A 17,463-nucleotide genomic window follows, 5' to 3' on the forward strand; every position below is an offset into this window, starting at 1 on the left:
GTGTATGCCGTGTGCGGATCAATGCTATCAAAACACAGTAAAGCAGAGTAAGAGCTGTGGAGCGTGGGGCAGGGGGCGGGGTGGGGAGCAGGGGACGTGCTCTTTCAGGAAGGGAGAGCAGAGAAAACCAGGTGACACGGAGAACTTTGAGCAGAGACCTGAAGGAAGCCAGGGAGCCAGCAATGTCATTATCAGGGGGGAAAGGTAAGCCACGTGGGGTAAAAAGGCAAAGGCAGCAAGAGCGAGGCCAGGGAACGTGGGGCAAGAGGGAAGGTGGCAGGTGTGAGGATGGGAGGATTCCAGGAGCCAGCTCGCCTGGGGCCTTGTAGGCCAGGAGAGCCTTTGGGCTGTATGCAGAGTTAGACGGTTAGTTACTGGAGATTTCTGAGAGAGCACTGACATGAATGAACTTCATTTTTAAAAATGTCACTCGGCTGCAGTGAAGGGAGAGGACTTCAGAGGTAACAGTGGAGGCGAGGGTGGTAGTACAGGGCAGAGGTGTTGGCGGCCTGGACCAGCATGGAGAGGTGAAGATGGTGAGGCTGCTGGGATTCCGAGTGGCTTTGAAGGCAGAGCGATACAATAAATATGCTGCGGACTGGGGGTGGGGGGGTGTGAGGGCAAAAAGTCAAGGGTGATTCCGAAGCCTTTGGCCCTCACGACTGGAAGAACAGGCTTGCAGTTATTGAGGTGGAATGGAGAGAGTGGACTTTGCAGAATGGACTACGAAAGAGAATGGGTTTAAATTTGTGTGTTTTTTGTTTTAATTTAGATTTTTTAAAACTGCAGTATATTTATAAGAAGTTAGGCTATCTCCCAGCTCAACCAACCCTAACACAGTTCTCCCTTCTCTTTTGCTAAGAGAACTCTGATTCTGAATAGGGTGGTAATGTGTCCAGCCCCACGAGATGGACTGTGATTGGCTGGGCCAATCGTGATGACCCTGTTTGCCTCTTCCCAGCCTTCTTTGCAGCCACGTGTGGTCACTCTAGCTCTGGCTGGGGAAATGGAAGTGACAGTCCACTAAACACGTTCCTAGGAAAACTTCAGTTTTTCTTATAAAAGGACAACAATCCAGCTGACATGGGTCATTCTCTCTCCTGCCTGAATCTGCAAGTAAAACAGCCATCCGTGACTGCTACACAAAATGCGTGAGGGTGAACAGCCACCTGCCAACTCAGGAGAAGCAGAGGGTATGGAGAGAGATGAGGTGTCCAATCGCCAATTGTCAGGCCAACCTGGAATTTTTTGTACTATGTAAAAAATAAACTCCCATGTGCTTAAGCCACTGTAAACCAGGTTTTCTATCCTTGTTGGCTAAATGCATTTCTAACAGTGCAGGTATGTTTTTTGTGGTAGCACTTACATAAAAATAATAGTTTTATTAAGGTGTAATTCAGATGTCATGAAATTCACCCTTCACAGTGCACAGCTGAGTGAGGCTTTAGTATATTCACAGACTCGTGCAGTCGTCCCAACTGGCTAATTTCAGAGAGTATTGCCCACACAAAAGAGGAAACTGTACCTGTGTAGCGCGCACTCCCACACTTTGGGCTCGCTGTCCAGCCTGGCGCATCTACCTCCCACCTCCATAACACATCTGGGAAAGCACTGAGTTCATAGCTATACCCCCCCCCCCAAATACATAGGATCTGTCACTTCTTAGTTTGGGCAAGTTAGAAGTCCAGTGTGAACTGACGATTAAATACTCTCCTTTATTGTTGATTCCATGTCTATTTACTTACCATTGACAGCAAATAAAGATAAAATTTAAAAAAAAACTGGAATTGGGAAGAAAAGGCTAACTTGCCTCAAGTTCCTTGACGAGTTTGTTGGCTAGTTCAATGGTTTTGTTTGTTTGGTTCACCTCCTCTTGGCACCGAGCTTTCTCAGCTGTCGCTTTTTCAAATGACGCTGTGAGTCTGCTCAGATTTCGATCCAGGTCCTGAGGAAGAGTCAAATGAACTTGAGCCATTTTTAAATAAGACAGAAGTTAGAACTTCTAATAACTTCTAATATCTAATGATATTATCATCTTAAAACATCTATTACCTCGCAGTAAATGAACCAAACCTCTATCTGTCCTCTGACCTTTGCCCCGTTGGCACACACGTTGGCGAAGAAGGAATGCCACCAGAGGCTGCCAGCTTGCCGTGTGGCCTCCTTGCCTTTCTTTTGCATGGGGCAGAGGGTCGTCAGTGACAGGGTGAGTGGACGTGCCCTGCGCTGCCCCCTCTCTCTCGGGCCTAAGCCTTAAACGATAAACGTCATCCACTGGTTCTCCACCTCTTGACTCTTTGCTCGTTTCCCATTTGGTCTGTATCATGGGCAATGAAGAGAGGGGCTAACGACTGAACCCCTTCAGACCTCAGCAACCTGACCCCGGCTGGCCAGCCAGATTGTCTCTTCTAGAAACTTGGGGTTGAAACTCAGAGGTGTGTTACTGTCATTAGCGTCAAAAGAACCAGAGAGAGGACCACATTTGGGAGGGCTCTACTTGGAGGGGCCTTCTTCCACCAGGGGTATGGGAAAGCAGAAGAAAGAACTCTGAAGAAACAGAAGAGATAGAGGGGAAGAGAGACGAAAAGTCACGAGACCCCTGAGAGACACCACAGGACACTCAGAGCAGCCTCCCATTTCCTGAAGTCATCCTGGTTTCCTTCCGGACCTAAGGGTTTCTAAGTGGGTTTTTGGTCACGACAGCCCAGCAGCCTTGACTAAGATATCCAATTCTTGGGAGACACCTTACTACAGCATCTTGGTACCTGCAGGTTTTAGCTACCCTACATATGATTTATACTATTGCCTTTGTAAATACGTGCACCATTCCAAGAGATTTTAGTAAGCAAACTTGTAGGATACACCCTATTCATAATTTAGAAACTGCCTATATTTGTCCATGACTCAGTGATTACATCATTACTTTTAATTTTGTTAAAGCAGCGACTCTTTAAAAATATTTTAGGTTATTAAAAGCACTTGTGGTTTTTTTTACAAAACACAGAAGCACACGTAAGCTCTGGTATCAGACCCCTGCCATCATATCTGCACTCTTCTCCCAGCTGAGCAGCAGCGTCAGGTGAGCTCTCTGGGCCTCAGTTTCATCATCTGAAAAGTGGAACTAATACCATTACCCAACTCACAGGGCTGGCCTAAATATGCATGGAATAAGGTGTGAAATGACATGTCAGTTCATTTCCTAAAGCTGGGAAGGGGAGCTGGGTATTCAGAGACCAGTCTTTGTTTCTCGGACAGCCTTTGTTCTGGACTATCTTTCCCAAGAGATTTGCATAGCAAATTGGCTTGGAAGATAGAGACTGTGTTTCTCTTGAGGCAGAAGACAGAGTTGCTCCTGACCAGAGTAATAAAGATATGCTTCCCTCCCACCCCGGGGGCAAAGGTTGGGCGGGCTTCCTTACAGCCCTCTGTATCTTGGGGGGTTTCTAAGTTTGGGATTTCTCAGCTGTGACACAGCCCACTGTGTACAACATCATCTGGTCCACAGTGCCTCACTCCCGTGGGAACCGGGGGGGCATAGGGAGTGATGCAAACACGGAGCTCACGTTGCGTGCTGCGCTGTGAGTGATAAAGTCCTTGGTCTCGGACCCACGAGTCTCATGTCTTCTGCCAGGAAGGAAGGACTCAGTGCTAGGACCCCAGCTGACCAGACACCCTGACTCAGTGGTTCTCAAACTTGAGTATGCATCAGAACCACGGGGAGGGCTTGATAAAACCCACATTTCTGGGCTCCCTGTCTGGAGGTCTGGGGTGGGGTCAAGAGTCTGCATTTCTAACCAGTCCCCCGGTGACACTGATGCTGGTCTAGGGAACACACTTGGAGAGCTGCTGCCCTAAAGAGGCTGACTTTGAACTTGCTCTGTGGCGCTCCTTAGGCCCCTTTGTGAGACATGCTGGCCCTTCTTGTGCTCTGACTTGGCAGTTCTTGTTTTCTCTCAGCATGTAAGATGAGGCCATCGTCTCGTCTGAAGCTAGAGGGAAAGACTTGAAAGGACGAATAGGTACAGACTGACACTGGCAGAAATGAATTTCCGCCCCAGCACCAATGCTGCCACCAGACACAGCTCTGCTGTTCTAGGCAAGAAGGCAGCAGGAGGCATTCCCCTTCTGGAGGAGGGAGGAGAAGTGTGAGGCTGCAGGAGACCACCATGGCCGAGCTGGCAAAAATTAGAATGTGGACTCCAACCTTGATCTGACTGTGTGAACAGACAGAAACGATGCGGAGGCACCTTGTCTTTGGCAGGACCAGTCATGGTGTCTCCACGGAGAACTGAATGGACCTTGATGGGAACTGAGATCGGTGTGCTAATAACTGCTCTCTGGAAATCCACTCTTGGCAGGGGGACCGAGGGAACCTGTTCTTCGCACAGCCATCTCGGTGATTACTCTGTCATCTTCTCTCCGTGTCTGCAAACTCAGTTCTAAAGCTTACTGACATGTGAACCTCTGCTTAGGCTGCGGGTCTTTGAAAACAGGTGACGTGGGCAATTCTTTTCAGCCGGTGGCAGGCTACGTCCACAGGACCACGGAGTCTACAGTTACAGCTGTTCTGGACTGGCGGGTCCCACGGGGCTGTCTCCAGCACCCTCGTCACTTTTTCTATGAACACTAAGTTGCGTCTGGTATTTATATAAAACCATCAACAATAGATGGAGACTTTTTAAATTTTTAAAAAATTTATTGGTTTGAGAAAAAGGAAGAAGGAAAAGAGAGAGGGAGTAGAGAGAGGGAGGAGAGAGAGAAGGGGAGAGAAAAGGAGGGGAAGAGAGAGGGAGAGAGATTTGTTGCTTCACTTAGTTATGCGTTCAGTGGTTGATTCTTGTATGTGCTCTGATCGGGGACTGAACCCTTGGAACATCAGGACAACACTCGAACCAACTGAGCTAGCCTTCCAGGGTAAGACATTTTTCTAAAGGTTTTAGTCAAACTGACAGTGAGAGATTTTACAAATGAATAAAGATTACTTTTGTAAAATTAATGTTTACCGCATATTTGTTTAAAGTAACTAAAAAAGTATGTAAATGAAGACATTAATGAAAGATCCAGTTCCTTGCCATTTTTGGTAGGGATTGTGAAGGAAGGATTCTGATTTGGTAGCGTGTCTGAAGGTGGGATCCTAGGGAAAGGCGGGGGCAAGGCACGCAGGGGTAGCACCTCTTGGGAACTTCTTCAAGGGTTATCATTGGCACTTACCTCAAGCTTTTTCCTGAGAGCTTCGAGTTTTTCAGTAGCTGCAGCCAGTTCTGAGTTTGCTTGGGCTAACGCTTGGCGTTTGGGCTCCACATCACAGTAGACCTGAAAATCCACATGGGACTTAATTCACCAGGTAATGAACAGGCAAGGAGGGCAAGTAATCCTTCAATCCTACATCTGCTGGAAGCTTTACAGTTAAAATCTCCAATTCACCTAGCAATTGGTTGTTTATTTCTTACCCATGGTACTAACTACCTGATGGCAGAGCAAAACTCCACATAACCTTCCAAGAACTCTTTCCATGTCCACTATTTACTCATTTGTTCTGGACATCAGAGTCACAAGCACTCTATATACATTAAGCGCTGTATGCGCCAGACACCATTAAGATACTGAAATTAGTTTGTCAGAAAATTTGGAGATAAGCCTCGCATCACTAGAAATTGCAGTGTGCAGGAACTGTAGCTAAAATTGGGAGCAAGTCTTGACTTTAAGGCAGAAAATAAGTGTGGAGGAATTCTCTGGACCCAGAAAGGGGGAGATATCCTCACACAGTATTAACCATACTTTTACTTTCTTTCCCAAGTTCCTGCTGACCTCAAGTGTGTGTTTTTTGAATGGGTCACTTGAGAATTTAGGTGGATCAATTTTTTTCTCCTGCTGGGGAAGGAGAAAGGAAATTAAATTTTATTTCCTATTTTATAGCAAAACAACAAAGAATGCAGCCAGTGTGACTCCATGCTTGTATTTGCACTCGCGATGCAAGGAGACCAGAGGGGTCGGGCACTTCACGGTGGAGAGAGGCCACACATCAATGCACACCAGTGGCAACCTGCCCCGACTCCCTCTATACGGGCTCCCGTGTGCAGAACCATGTTGGCTATACTCGGCACTTGCTCAGCAATTCTGCTTTTGAATATAACACACAACTTTCCAAGATAAAAATGAGACAGGTTTTCAGAGCTAGGGACCATGCATTGGCCCATTTTACACCCAGTACTCAGCAAAGTACTGGGGACACAGTGGACAGACAAACAGTATTTGATAAACGAATGACTAAATGCAGTGATCAGCCTACCTCTACACCACCCCAAGTACAAACGTTAGATCAGACCCTACACAGGCAAAAATCTACTTGTCATTAAAATACGAAAACAAACAAAAACGGCTAGTTCCTCATCTCCCTAAGTCTACAACAGAGGGTGTGAATTTTTACTTTGAGAGAAGGGATGAAGTTTCATGAAACATGAATCCAGAAGTGCAGTTGTTCCAAATCAAAATAAAATTAGTATTTTAATACAAATAGAATTAATGTATGCATCGAGTTTTCCTCTAATCAAATCAAATTAACTGCTGCCATTTGATCTAAAGTAGCTATTCATTCTACCCTAACAAAAGATAGTTTTTAACATTTCAAGTATCATCCTACATAGAATTCTCTTGAATCAGACACATTCATGTCTCATTCTTAGAACCTTATCTTATTTGATTATTACCAAATTACATTTTTTTGCTGGCCTAGAAATTAAGATATTTATGGGCCTTTGTGAATTCCACCTCTAAGCCACCTGATTAGGACTCATACCTCATAGAACTTAATGATATTGATGACCCAAGCACAGAGACCAGCTGCTGCGAAAGACTTGGTCCGAATCAGGTTGGGATTAAACTCTGGGTCTTTCAAATACTGTTCATTCACCACTTTGAGGCAGTTCTCTGGAATGTGCTCTTTGTCGTAGTTAATTAAGGCTTGCAGAAAATCATCAACCTGTAAAGCAAAAAGACTTATTGCAATGAGCCCACTTTGGCTGCAGAGAAAATTCCAAGATCAAAAGTTAAAATCAGCTTTTAGGACTCACATTACAAAGGCAAAATTGGCAAGCTGCATTTATCCTACTGTTTGACTTTTTCAGGCTTTAGTGCATGAAGTTAGAATTAGCAATGGACACTTTTAAAGCCTCTTCTACCCCAGGGTAAAATACTTGGTCCCTGCACAGGAGGCACTCACAAGGAAAAAAAAAAGGCAGAAAAGAAAAAGAAAATCACATAGTCCAAAGCCCCTTTGCGTCACCTTCTTGTACATTAGTAACATTTTTTCCAGCCTAAGAAATTCATGTAATTTTCTTCCTCCTACACTTAACTGCTTTTATAATTTTGCAAATAATTAGCAACCTTCCAATGGCTGCTGGGCGGACTTAGGTGTGCTATAACTCCAAGCTAACCTCCAATTTAGCAAACACAAAATCTACATCTAAAGGACATACAGCAGATGACCCTAAGCAAATACGAAGATGCTTTCTTTTGATGGGAACATCTTTGGCTGTCAGGTATAACTCAGTACAGAAAACAGAAATTGTTGGGATTTTTATCCTGCCAGGCTGTCTGATACCTTTCCCATGAAGACTTTGGCTGCTTTCCAACTTCGGTCTTTTGGCACTCTGCCCCGGGGAGCCATAAGCACCATCACGGCCGCAGTGACGTTGGTGACCGCATTCGGGGGGTTGGGGAAGGCTTTCAGCTCAGTGAGGTTGACCTGAAGAAAAGCACAGACCCATTCAAGACCAGAGGAGGTTGCAGAAGGGTTGCGAGTCACCCAGCAGGCCTTCAGTGGCCTCCCACCTCTCCTTTTCACACCCGTCTTGGTTTGGCAGTTCTTTGCCTCCCACCCAGGAATTCCAAGAAGTTCAGTTCCCCCCGGGCACCTTCCTGCTGCTCTGGAAACATCACTGCCCCTTTTGGCCACTAAGCAAAAGCATGGTTCATCTGGTATACCAGTCCTGCAGAGCCTTGCTTGCTGAGTCAGGAAATTTTATAAACATATAGGTTTTCAGGTATTCGTGGGTTCTATCCCATCTATATAACATACTTGCATTTTACCCAGGTCCTCCCAGGAACACAATCCCTTAGTTCAGTGGCTCTTAGTTGTGTTTGCCTGCTTAACACGTACAAGGAACATCTTCCATTACACTATGATGACTCCCAAATGGGAGGACGCCCCTACAGGTTGTACCTACTTCCTGCACTGCTCCTTAATCTTCCCATGTTGGAATGTTGATTTACCTGAAGGTGGTATTAATGGTATAAATTACAGGTATCAGGGCAAATACCTAAGGGCACTGGTACCTATAACAAACACATGTAGGTTCATGATACAAGACTTAAAAAATGAGTGTTTCCTGTAATATTTCATGAGCTACATAATATATTCATTAGATGTTGCACCTAATTCTGCTCCATTACCATAAACTGCCTATTTATTTGGGAAATGACTACAAAGGACAGAACAAGGGAAAATAGGAGCAAAAGTAAAGATTTAACATATGCTGATGACAACAGAGCTAGCTAACCAAGATTCTTCCATATTTGGAAATATCATCATCATTTACAAATATATATGTATATATATATATACACACACACACAAACATATATATATGTATGTATATATATATATATTCAGCTTTATATTTCAGTGATATTTACTTTGCTGGTAAATAATGATATATTCAGAGAAAAAGTTGCAAATGTAGAGAAACACAAAGCAGAAAATACACATTCTATTGCTCTAAAATAAAGAGGAAAATACAAAATGTCATTACTGAGAGATAAAAGGTTACTACTGTCTTTTGTTTTGCAATTTTTTTCTATGAATGCATATTCCTCCTTAAAAAAGCCAGATAGTGCCTCCTGTTTTATAACTTGCTTTATTCACTGAATATATCATAAACATTTTCTCATGTTGCTAACTAGTACTCAACAACATCATTTTAATGGCGGCAGAGTACCTGAACACATAATAATCAATCTTCAATCAAGGTATACTCATACTCTTTTTTATTTTCCAGCTTTATCGTATTTTCAGCAACACGTATGTAAATAACTCTTTGCTCACTGTCACAATTAGTATCTCCTACAAAATAGTTCGTAGAAAGAATTGAATATTTCTCTGAAGAGCAGTGAAAGCCGGATCCTTTTCTCTTTGAAGTTGAATCCTCAAAACCTCAGGCCTGGGAGCCCCTGGGGTTCTCCCCCGGGATCTCCTAGGGCCCAAGGACAAGACTAGCTGCTTCAAATACCATCGCCCACAATCCCATTTTTCCTTACACCACCCTTCTGACTGTCACAGATTATTTTCTCATATGGAAGTTCGAAAACTCAATGGAATTTAACTAATAACATGATGTAAGGAAAATGGCGTGGGCCAACCTTAAGTACTGTGTTCCCACCCGCCATTCTTTTTGTGAGCGGCTCTCATTATTGCTATGTTTTATATTCCAGAGGAAATACAGAATCCTCCCCAACCCCCTTAGTTCTTAAAGCAATGCATAACTGGAACAACTGGATCTGGGTCAAATCCATTTGCTAAGCAGGAAGTGCCTTTCACGGGAGTACAGGGGAGACAGACTCCTGGGTGGGAAAGGAAGTTGGACTATAGTGATCATCTCAAAGGTTTGTTTCCATGTTATTATCTTTCTTTTTAAGAACTCTGTGGTTGGTTGCATGGACTTCACTCTCAGTTCAGTGAGCCAAACTCTGAACACTTCTGATGTTATTTTCAGGAATCCCCGTGTAATCGCCCTTACCCTGTTGAGTGTATTGAGTGCAGCTGTCGCGGCCACCAGCGCAGGCTCGGCCTTGAGCAAGTCGGCCTCACACTCCTTCTGTTTCTGGGACACTTCGGTCTGAATGGCCGTCACCTAATCAGGGAGGGAAAGCACACAAACCCACAAACACAAAGGATCACCTTAGATCTCGCTGCTGAAAAATGGGGGCGGAGTCAGACCACAGTTCAATAAGGCGTCTGTCTGCATCTTGAATAGGTGAGGATTTCTGTCTCAAGACTAATTCCCTTCAGGCGCACTGTGTATACAAAGCTCGGCACAGGCACAAAGTACACAAAGGCAAGTGCCAACGCAAATGGATTCAAGCACCAATATGCTCCAGGAGGGGCTCTGACTAATTTAACTGTGAGGTCCCACTCATAAGAAAGGCAAGTTGAAGTGATTCCTCTGTTCTTCCAATTCCTTTTTCAGAGAGTCCTGGACAAGCAAAACTCCAGGCTGGCCCAGTAATTTAGACCACAAAATATTCTTGCCAGAATCCCCTACATAATTCTCGCTAACATTGGCCTAAAAGCCATGTTGGCTCTGCTTTAGGAATAGATGTAAAGCTTTCTTGCTCAGCTGCCTACTACATACCATTCCATGCTGTTCGAGCTGAGCCACGGATAGACTTTCTCTAAAGACTAATTACTGGTCTCTCTAAGGACCTGGCGAGGACCTAGAGCCGCAATGGTCCAGTTCTGCCTTTGGCAGTGGAACGCTGATGCTGACGTCCACTCTCCTGTTGGGGGTCCAGTGGCAGTCTTCACGTGCCAGAGGGGGCGCTGTGCCAGCCTCACAACATGAACATGTGTAATATGGACATAGGGAAACCACGCAGGTCAACTTGAACCACATCGAAGTGGGAAGCACTGGAGTTTTTATCCTCCTCCTCTTAGGACACCTATAGAATCTGAATGGCCAGGAAGAGTACATTTGCAGCTCTCAGCAGACACTTGAAGTTCAAAGCTGTGGCGCTGGGAGCCAGGATCTGGCCACCCTGGAGACCGTTCCTGAGGTGATGGTGAGGCACGAAATGTAAAGTGTGAACAAACTGCCTCTATTCCAGCATGTTTGGAATGAACAGGTTTAACTCTACCATAAAATTAAACAGTACTCACAACAAATTGTGTTGTCTACTAAAGCTTTATTAGCAGTAATGACCCACCTCCTGATTAACCAGTATTTTGCTGTATACCACACCTTTTAGGAACATACGTAATTCGTTCAGGGTAGATACGCGATCTCCTGCCAGGACATACACAGCTACCGTTAATGGAAATAAGAAAACTCTGCATGCTTACCGGGAACCGCTCCAAAACCACAGCCCTCAAAACTGCCAGGAATGGACCATGAAAATTTTAAGAACACTACATTTTCAGTGTGCTAGAGAATACCGTTACGGCTGGAAGAGAGAGTGAGTGTATTTGATTGAGCGAGTTATTACCTCAAGTATTTATTTTCCATAGGGATATAATGAATCTATAAAAGCTTTTTGTTACATTTGTAACAGCATCATTCCAAAACTGAACTCAGGATTGCAGATCTTTAGTACTAGAAGGAACAAGGAGTTTTTCTTTAGGTGCTATTTCTGTAAGACTGGGAGCTACCATTCTTCTTCTGTCTCCTTTACTGTTAATGGAGTATTATTTGGGGGTAATAATTAAAAACAGAAATCTTGAACATTTAATAAATTAAAATACACAAATGCAAATAAAAAATACTCTAGGTGAACTTATTTCTCATTCCCCATACCTCTCACCCTAAAGTGAGAAAACACTAGAGCCGTGAAAATGCTCTGCACCTCAGTGACTCGGGAAGCCTCTGCGTGCAATTCCCTCCGCCCCATGGCTCTGGGGCGGTGCCAGCAAGGCTCACCCTGGCAGAGGGGGAGAAGCTACATAGACTGCTTAGCGTGGGTGTTTTCCCTCTACCACTGTCCGCTAAAGCTGAGATTTGCAGTAGTCCCCTCCTTGGGTACACCAGAACTTTTATCAGTCAACAGCTCCTTGCAGATGGCTCATGAAATTTAGTGGTGGATACAGCGAGAGGATGAAGTCAGAATACTTATTATGTTCACCCGAAATTTAGGTTAAAGCCCTGACCCCAGTCCCTCAGAAAGTGACTATTTGGAAATCGGGCTTTAAAGAGGCCATTCAGTGAAATCAAGCTTGTTAGGGTGGGCCCTAATCCAATCCAACTGGTGTCCTTGTAAGGGTAAGGGTATTCTTAGGGTATTCTTAGCACAGCAGGACTCACAGGACTTCATGCACTCTTCTTCAGGCCTGACCGCCCCAGGAACTGCCTGTAATATTACAGGGCTGCAATCCCCCTTATCTGGCATCCTTTCAGGCTTGAGTCAGGCCAGCAAAACAAAGTAGCCAAGACAGTGGGAGACTTCCTGCAGTGGATTGAGGACTCAGGCCACACAAAGCTGAGGGGTGAGGGTCCATCACCCCTATTCTGTAGTCCCTTAAGTCCCTCCCTGGTGGTCCCTTCTCACTGTGCTTGTCTAAGGTTGTTCCTTCCTTGAGGAATCTTACCCGCCATTGGCTAGCCAGTCATCCACCCGTGCCAAGCAGGGGGATGTGAGAGGGAATAAGTTTTTGTCTCCTTAGTGGCTTCTGTCCCTAAGGCCTTTTTACTCAGCCTTAGCCAAGGGGGGTTACGGCTTCTGAAACAGGCACAGTGGTTCCCAACAGGGATCAGAGGATCCTTAGACTTGGAGCTGGTTAAGTCAAAGATGGAAGAGCTCATTTTCACAGGCTGGATGGTGCTGGTGTTCATGAAGTCTTTGCTGGCCATACCAGTGGTTTGAGGGATCTTTTATTATTTTATGAATTTGAAGCAACCATTTCAATCTGCTTGTCTGCCTGGGTTGTCAATATACACAGCAAAGCAGCGTCTAAACCCTGACATTAAATGTGGCAATATACTTTTATTACCCTTTAATTGCTTCTCACGTATTAAGCCTCGATACCCCAACTTTTATAGGAGCACAGGGTCCATATACACCTTTCATAACCACGTAGAACCTAGCGCCTTGCTGAGCATCTAACACACGGGAGCCCACAGCACACATTCGCTGTTGACCTTCCTTGCCTCTGTGTGGTTTAATTACAAGTAGACCTTCTTTCTATGGCCACCCAATTTACAATAGTGCCTTTCGCCATCGAATCTATTGATGTTTATCAGATCCCGCATCACTACTTCAAACCCTCTTGTCTGTCAGCGTGTCGCGTGTCTCCTGTCAGTCTTCCCATTGCCATGTGAGCTCTGTGAGGTCACCTTGTGCCATCTCTACCCTCGAGCGCAGCGCCAGGGAAGAAACAGGTGCTCAGTTAGTCTTTGTTATTTATAATTAAATGAAGCCTCGTGGATAAAATAAAAATACGTGCAAGGATCATTTTATTTCTTGGTATGCATTAACTACAAAAATATTATGTGTCTCTTTCATGTTTGAAAAACTCCATAACCTGTCAGATGAGTTCTAATTTTCTAAAATTTTTCCCTTTGAGAGAATAATTTTGCCTTAAGAATTCACATGCAAAAATACCTGTAGAGCACTTGTTATATTTTAAGATCTCAAAAAGGTATCTGTAAAGATAGGTTATGATATAACAATTATTAGAGCATCACATATTTGTGCAATGCCAACAGAATATCCTCTGGGTTGCATTAGTTTATAAGATCACACCACGTGTGATTCTCAATTGCTTAATATACTAATAGACTCTTTAAAACATCTTCCATTTACCTGTAACTCAATAAAAACATTTATTATCAGAATTAGGAATTATATGTCTATTGGCCACATCAAATGTGCCTTATCTTCCACTTCAAGATGTCGTTGTGTTTTTTAAAACAGTTTATTTAGAGCTTTGGTTTTCAGTGCACTTTTCAAGTCATCAGTTGCACAAGCTAAAGGCAAACATGCTCAATACACATTTAGAAAAACAACTCAATTGACTCGATTGTGAATGAATGGCAACACCACTGGAAAAACTCAAATATTTTCTGGCTCCAGAAAATGCCAGGATAATGAGTAATAGCTACTGATTCACTGGCTTTAAGAGTGGTGGCAATTCATAATTTTTTACTAACTAAGCCTGGATTCTAATATGTTGTCTAAAATAAAAGAATTTACCTTACACACACACACACACACACACATTATATATATATATCTATATATTCATTGAATTTTTAAACAAATATTTATTAATTTTACATTTACTGCAATATTTCTTGTGGAAAATAAGACATAGAAAAAAACCCCTTCCATTTAAAGCTGAAATGTTGGTAAAAGCAGAAGGCAAAAGAAGTTATGTTTTTTTCCAGAATTGCTGGAAACCTCAGTGCAAAGAAAGCAGATTCTATATAATCTTAAAAGTAATTGTTTCCAACAATAAAACATAATACAAAATGCCAGAGCCTCAATGGAATCAAAAGAACAAATTTAACTTAGGATTTAGTAATAAACTCAAGTTGTATTATTAAAATGCAAAATTTGAAAACCATCTGGCAGAGTGGTGGAATGGGCTTTGTTAACAATTGAGTTGTTCAATTTGCCTAAAAACTGAAAACCTTTAGAAGCCTCAGAGGTGACTTCCTGACCTTTACTGTATTACAAATAGGCCTGATGTTCAAGATCCACATCCATTATATGCTTGAATGAGCTCAGTATTTATTGTCCTTCCATATCATTAAAAGAGCTAAAAGGTTGGGAAAATGCATAATGTAAAGAAAGGTCAAGTGGTAATCGTGGTGTGAAATGCTGTTACATGTGTAACTATAATAATTCTTTAGATTTTTATGCTCCTTGGAGAGGAAGTTGCTCAAAATTGTTCACCTACTAAGGTTTATTTTGTGCTAAATACAGCTCAGCTCTAAATGGCGGAAAGAGCCTGACCTTTTGCTCCTCGGCGTCGGCGATGGCCTTTTCCCGGCTCACTCTCTCTGTCTGCAGCCCGATCTTTGAGATCAGAGCTTCGGCATCCTGGTTTCTCCGCTGCAGCTCGGCTTCCTGGGAGGCCAGTCTGGCTTTCAGATCTCCCACCTAAAGAGAAGAGCCATTATTTTGAAGTAACTTTTGTTGATAAGAACAAGTATCGGATATAACTCTTTTTATTTTTATTATTATTTTTATCATCACCTGAGGACACGCTTATAAATTTTAGAGAGAAGAGAGGGGAGGAAGAGAAACATGGATGTGAGAGAGAAAACACTGATCAGTTGCCTCTTGTTCATGCCCAGACCAGGGACCAAACCCACAACCTCGGTATGTGCCTTGACTGTGAATCAAACACATAGCTGCAACCTTTCAGTTTACGGGATGAGGCTCCAACCAACAGAGCCACACTGGCCAGGGCAGAGATAGCTTGGTTTTTATAATGAATTCAGGGATCCCCAGCAGTTTGTATATTGCATCTGTTTCTACCCAGTGGACTTTAGTCCCATGTGTGAAAATGCAGCCCCAACTTTTGCCTTAAAGGAATGAATAGAACAATGTTTTTCAATGGTTTTGTGGGAAATATTAATTTACATAAGCACCAAGTAGAAGATTATCTTCTCAACCCATTCTGTGCAGTCAGAGGCGCACTCACAGTGGTCCCCGTCTGAGCCCCATCACTCGCAGCCCTGGCTTTCTCCGTCCTGTGCAGCTCAGGCTCCAGGCAGCCGAGTCCAGGGGAGACCCTGCTTGGTGACAAGCTGGAGGAACCCTGCTTTTATCCTCCAACAGAGAACTGGAGGCTCCAGACGGTTTGGAGACATCAATGCTCCTTGGCTGTTTTCCGCTGTTTATTTTGATGGATAAGCCCACAGATAGATCTTATCTCTTCCCACAAAGTAAGAAATGGCCTCCTGATTTTTCTTCACTTCACGGGACACTCACCTTAATTCCTACATCATGAAAGGCAAACCCTGAGGGTCCTGGGGGATCAGAAACCTCCGGATGTGAATTCCTCCTGAGGGGAGGGGTGCAGCTCTTGTGAGACTCAGTCTTTCTGAGGCAGCCACAAATTTATCTGCTCTAAAGAATGGCTTCCCCCACCTTATAAGTTAAGATTTCATGAAGTTCAAACAGTACCACTGGGTTCCTGAGTCTGAGGATCATGTAAATGAAAGCCTAAGTGAGGCACTAGGGAGAAAAGGGGCACTCGGCCCTCAAAATACGTGAAAGCAGCTCACACATCATGATAATTAGCTCTTCATTCCATTTCCTTTCCAGAATTATAAATTTTACTATTTTGTTAAAATCATAGAAGTAGCCCTGGCTGGTGTAGCTTAATGGATTGAGTGCAGGCTGTGAACCAAAGGGCCGCCAGTTTGATTCCCAGTCAGGACACATGCCTGGGCTCCCCAGTAGGGGGCACTCGAGAGGCAACCACACACTGATGTTTCTCTCCCTCCCTCTCTCTCTCTCCTTCTCTTTCCCTCTCTCTAAAAATAAATAAATAAAAGAAAAAAAGAGAAAAAAACATAGAAGCAAAATATGCCAACAATAACATTTATTTTATTTTAGATTGTATGTATTTACTTTTAGAGAGGAGGGTGGGAGGGAGGGAGAAAAAGAGGGAGAAAAATATCAATGTACAAGAGATACATGGATCGATCACCTTCCACAGGCCTCTGACCAGGGACCTGGCATGCAACCCAGGCATGTGCCCTCACTAGGAATTGAACCAGAGACCTTTAGGTTCACAGGCTGGCACTCAGTCCACTGAGCCACACCAGCCAGGGCATAACATTTGTATTTGTCTCAACTGCTAAAAGCACTTTAGTGGTTCCATCTTATGGAAGGACATCCCGCTACTACATGCAAGGACTCTGGTAACCCCCACCTCAACACACTTCATTACACTCTACCTAAATAGCAAAATTCCTACTACTACCTCTACTATTAAAGATAAGGAAGATTGCTTTTTAACCGCTCTGCAAACTCAGGGTAACACTGCTCGATGACATCTGATTTTCTGTTCTTTCTAGCCACGTGAAACTGGTTGTGTGTTAAGTCATCATCAACAGAATCACCCAAGAAGCTAGGAAGAAACTTATTTCAAGCTCTAATTTCAGATTCTAAGGAAACTATTAGGTCTGAAATATCCAAAGTGCCTCAGGTGACCTAAGCTGACGTCTAAAGAGGACATATATGGCTGTAAAAGGAATTTCCACATAAAGAAACTATGCTTCCTTTATATAATACACTGATTTAAAAAAAACTCTTAAGAGGCTATTAAATATTCCAACCAGCCTTCTGATATTAAGACCATTACATGCACGAATACCGAATGAAAAGAAATCACCAGTAGTCCTTCAATCGCCACTTTGTGCACCTTCCTCCAGGACTTCTCACCTGAGGTTTCTGGCTGAGGAGGAGCAAGGGGACCCCACGCAGCCGCGCACTGGGCAGAGGACTGCTGCTCGCTTCCTTTCTCTCCCTTCTCTTCCTTCTCAGCTCATCAACACGTAACTGAGATGGTGTGAGAAAACCATGCACCTTCTCTTAGCTCAACAGGACTCCAGGAAAGTCTTTACTGGGGAAAGTGGTCTTGATGTAAGTGAGATGCAATTGGAGAGACAGGTAGAGGAGGGGAAGTAAAGAGAAAGAGGGCAATGAGAAAACTGCCAGAGAAAATGTGCATGCCAA

At 43.7% G+C, this 17,463-nt stretch overlaps 1 protein-coding gene across 3 annotated transcripts in view; it reads right to left on the bottom strand.

The window, feature by feature from the left end:
- Positions 1–17,463, bottom strand: part of DNAH11 (dynein axonemal heavy chain 11) — a 256,071-nt gene that overhangs the window by 68,207 nt on the left and 170,401 nt on the right. For all 3 annotated transcript variants that reach the window (XM_036010519.1, XM_036010518.1, XM_036010520.1), the window contains 6 exons: positions 14,725–14,871; positions 9,795–9,908; positions 7,601–7,744; positions 6,797–6,979; positions 5,212–5,313; positions 1,811–1,945 (listed from right to left, as the gene is read on the bottom strand). In XM_036010519.1, the coding sequence (XP_035866412.1) occupies positions 1,811–1,945; positions 5,212–5,313; positions 6,797–6,979; positions 7,601–7,744; positions 9,795–9,908; positions 14,725–14,871 (825 nt within the window). The remainder of the gene's footprint in view (positions 1–1,810; positions 1,946–5,211; positions 5,314–6,796; positions 6,980–7,600; positions 7,745–9,794; positions 9,909–14,724; positions 14,872–17,463) is intronic.

The sequence above is a fragment of the Phyllostomus discolor genome, chromosome 10 (genome assembly GCF_004126475.2).
Source record: "Phyllostomus discolor isolate MPI-MPIP mPhyDis1 chromosome 10, mPhyDis1.pri.v3, whole genome shotgun sequence".
NCBI lineage: Eukaryota > Metazoa > Chordata > Mammalia > Chiroptera > Phyllostomidae > Phyllostomus > Phyllostomus discolor.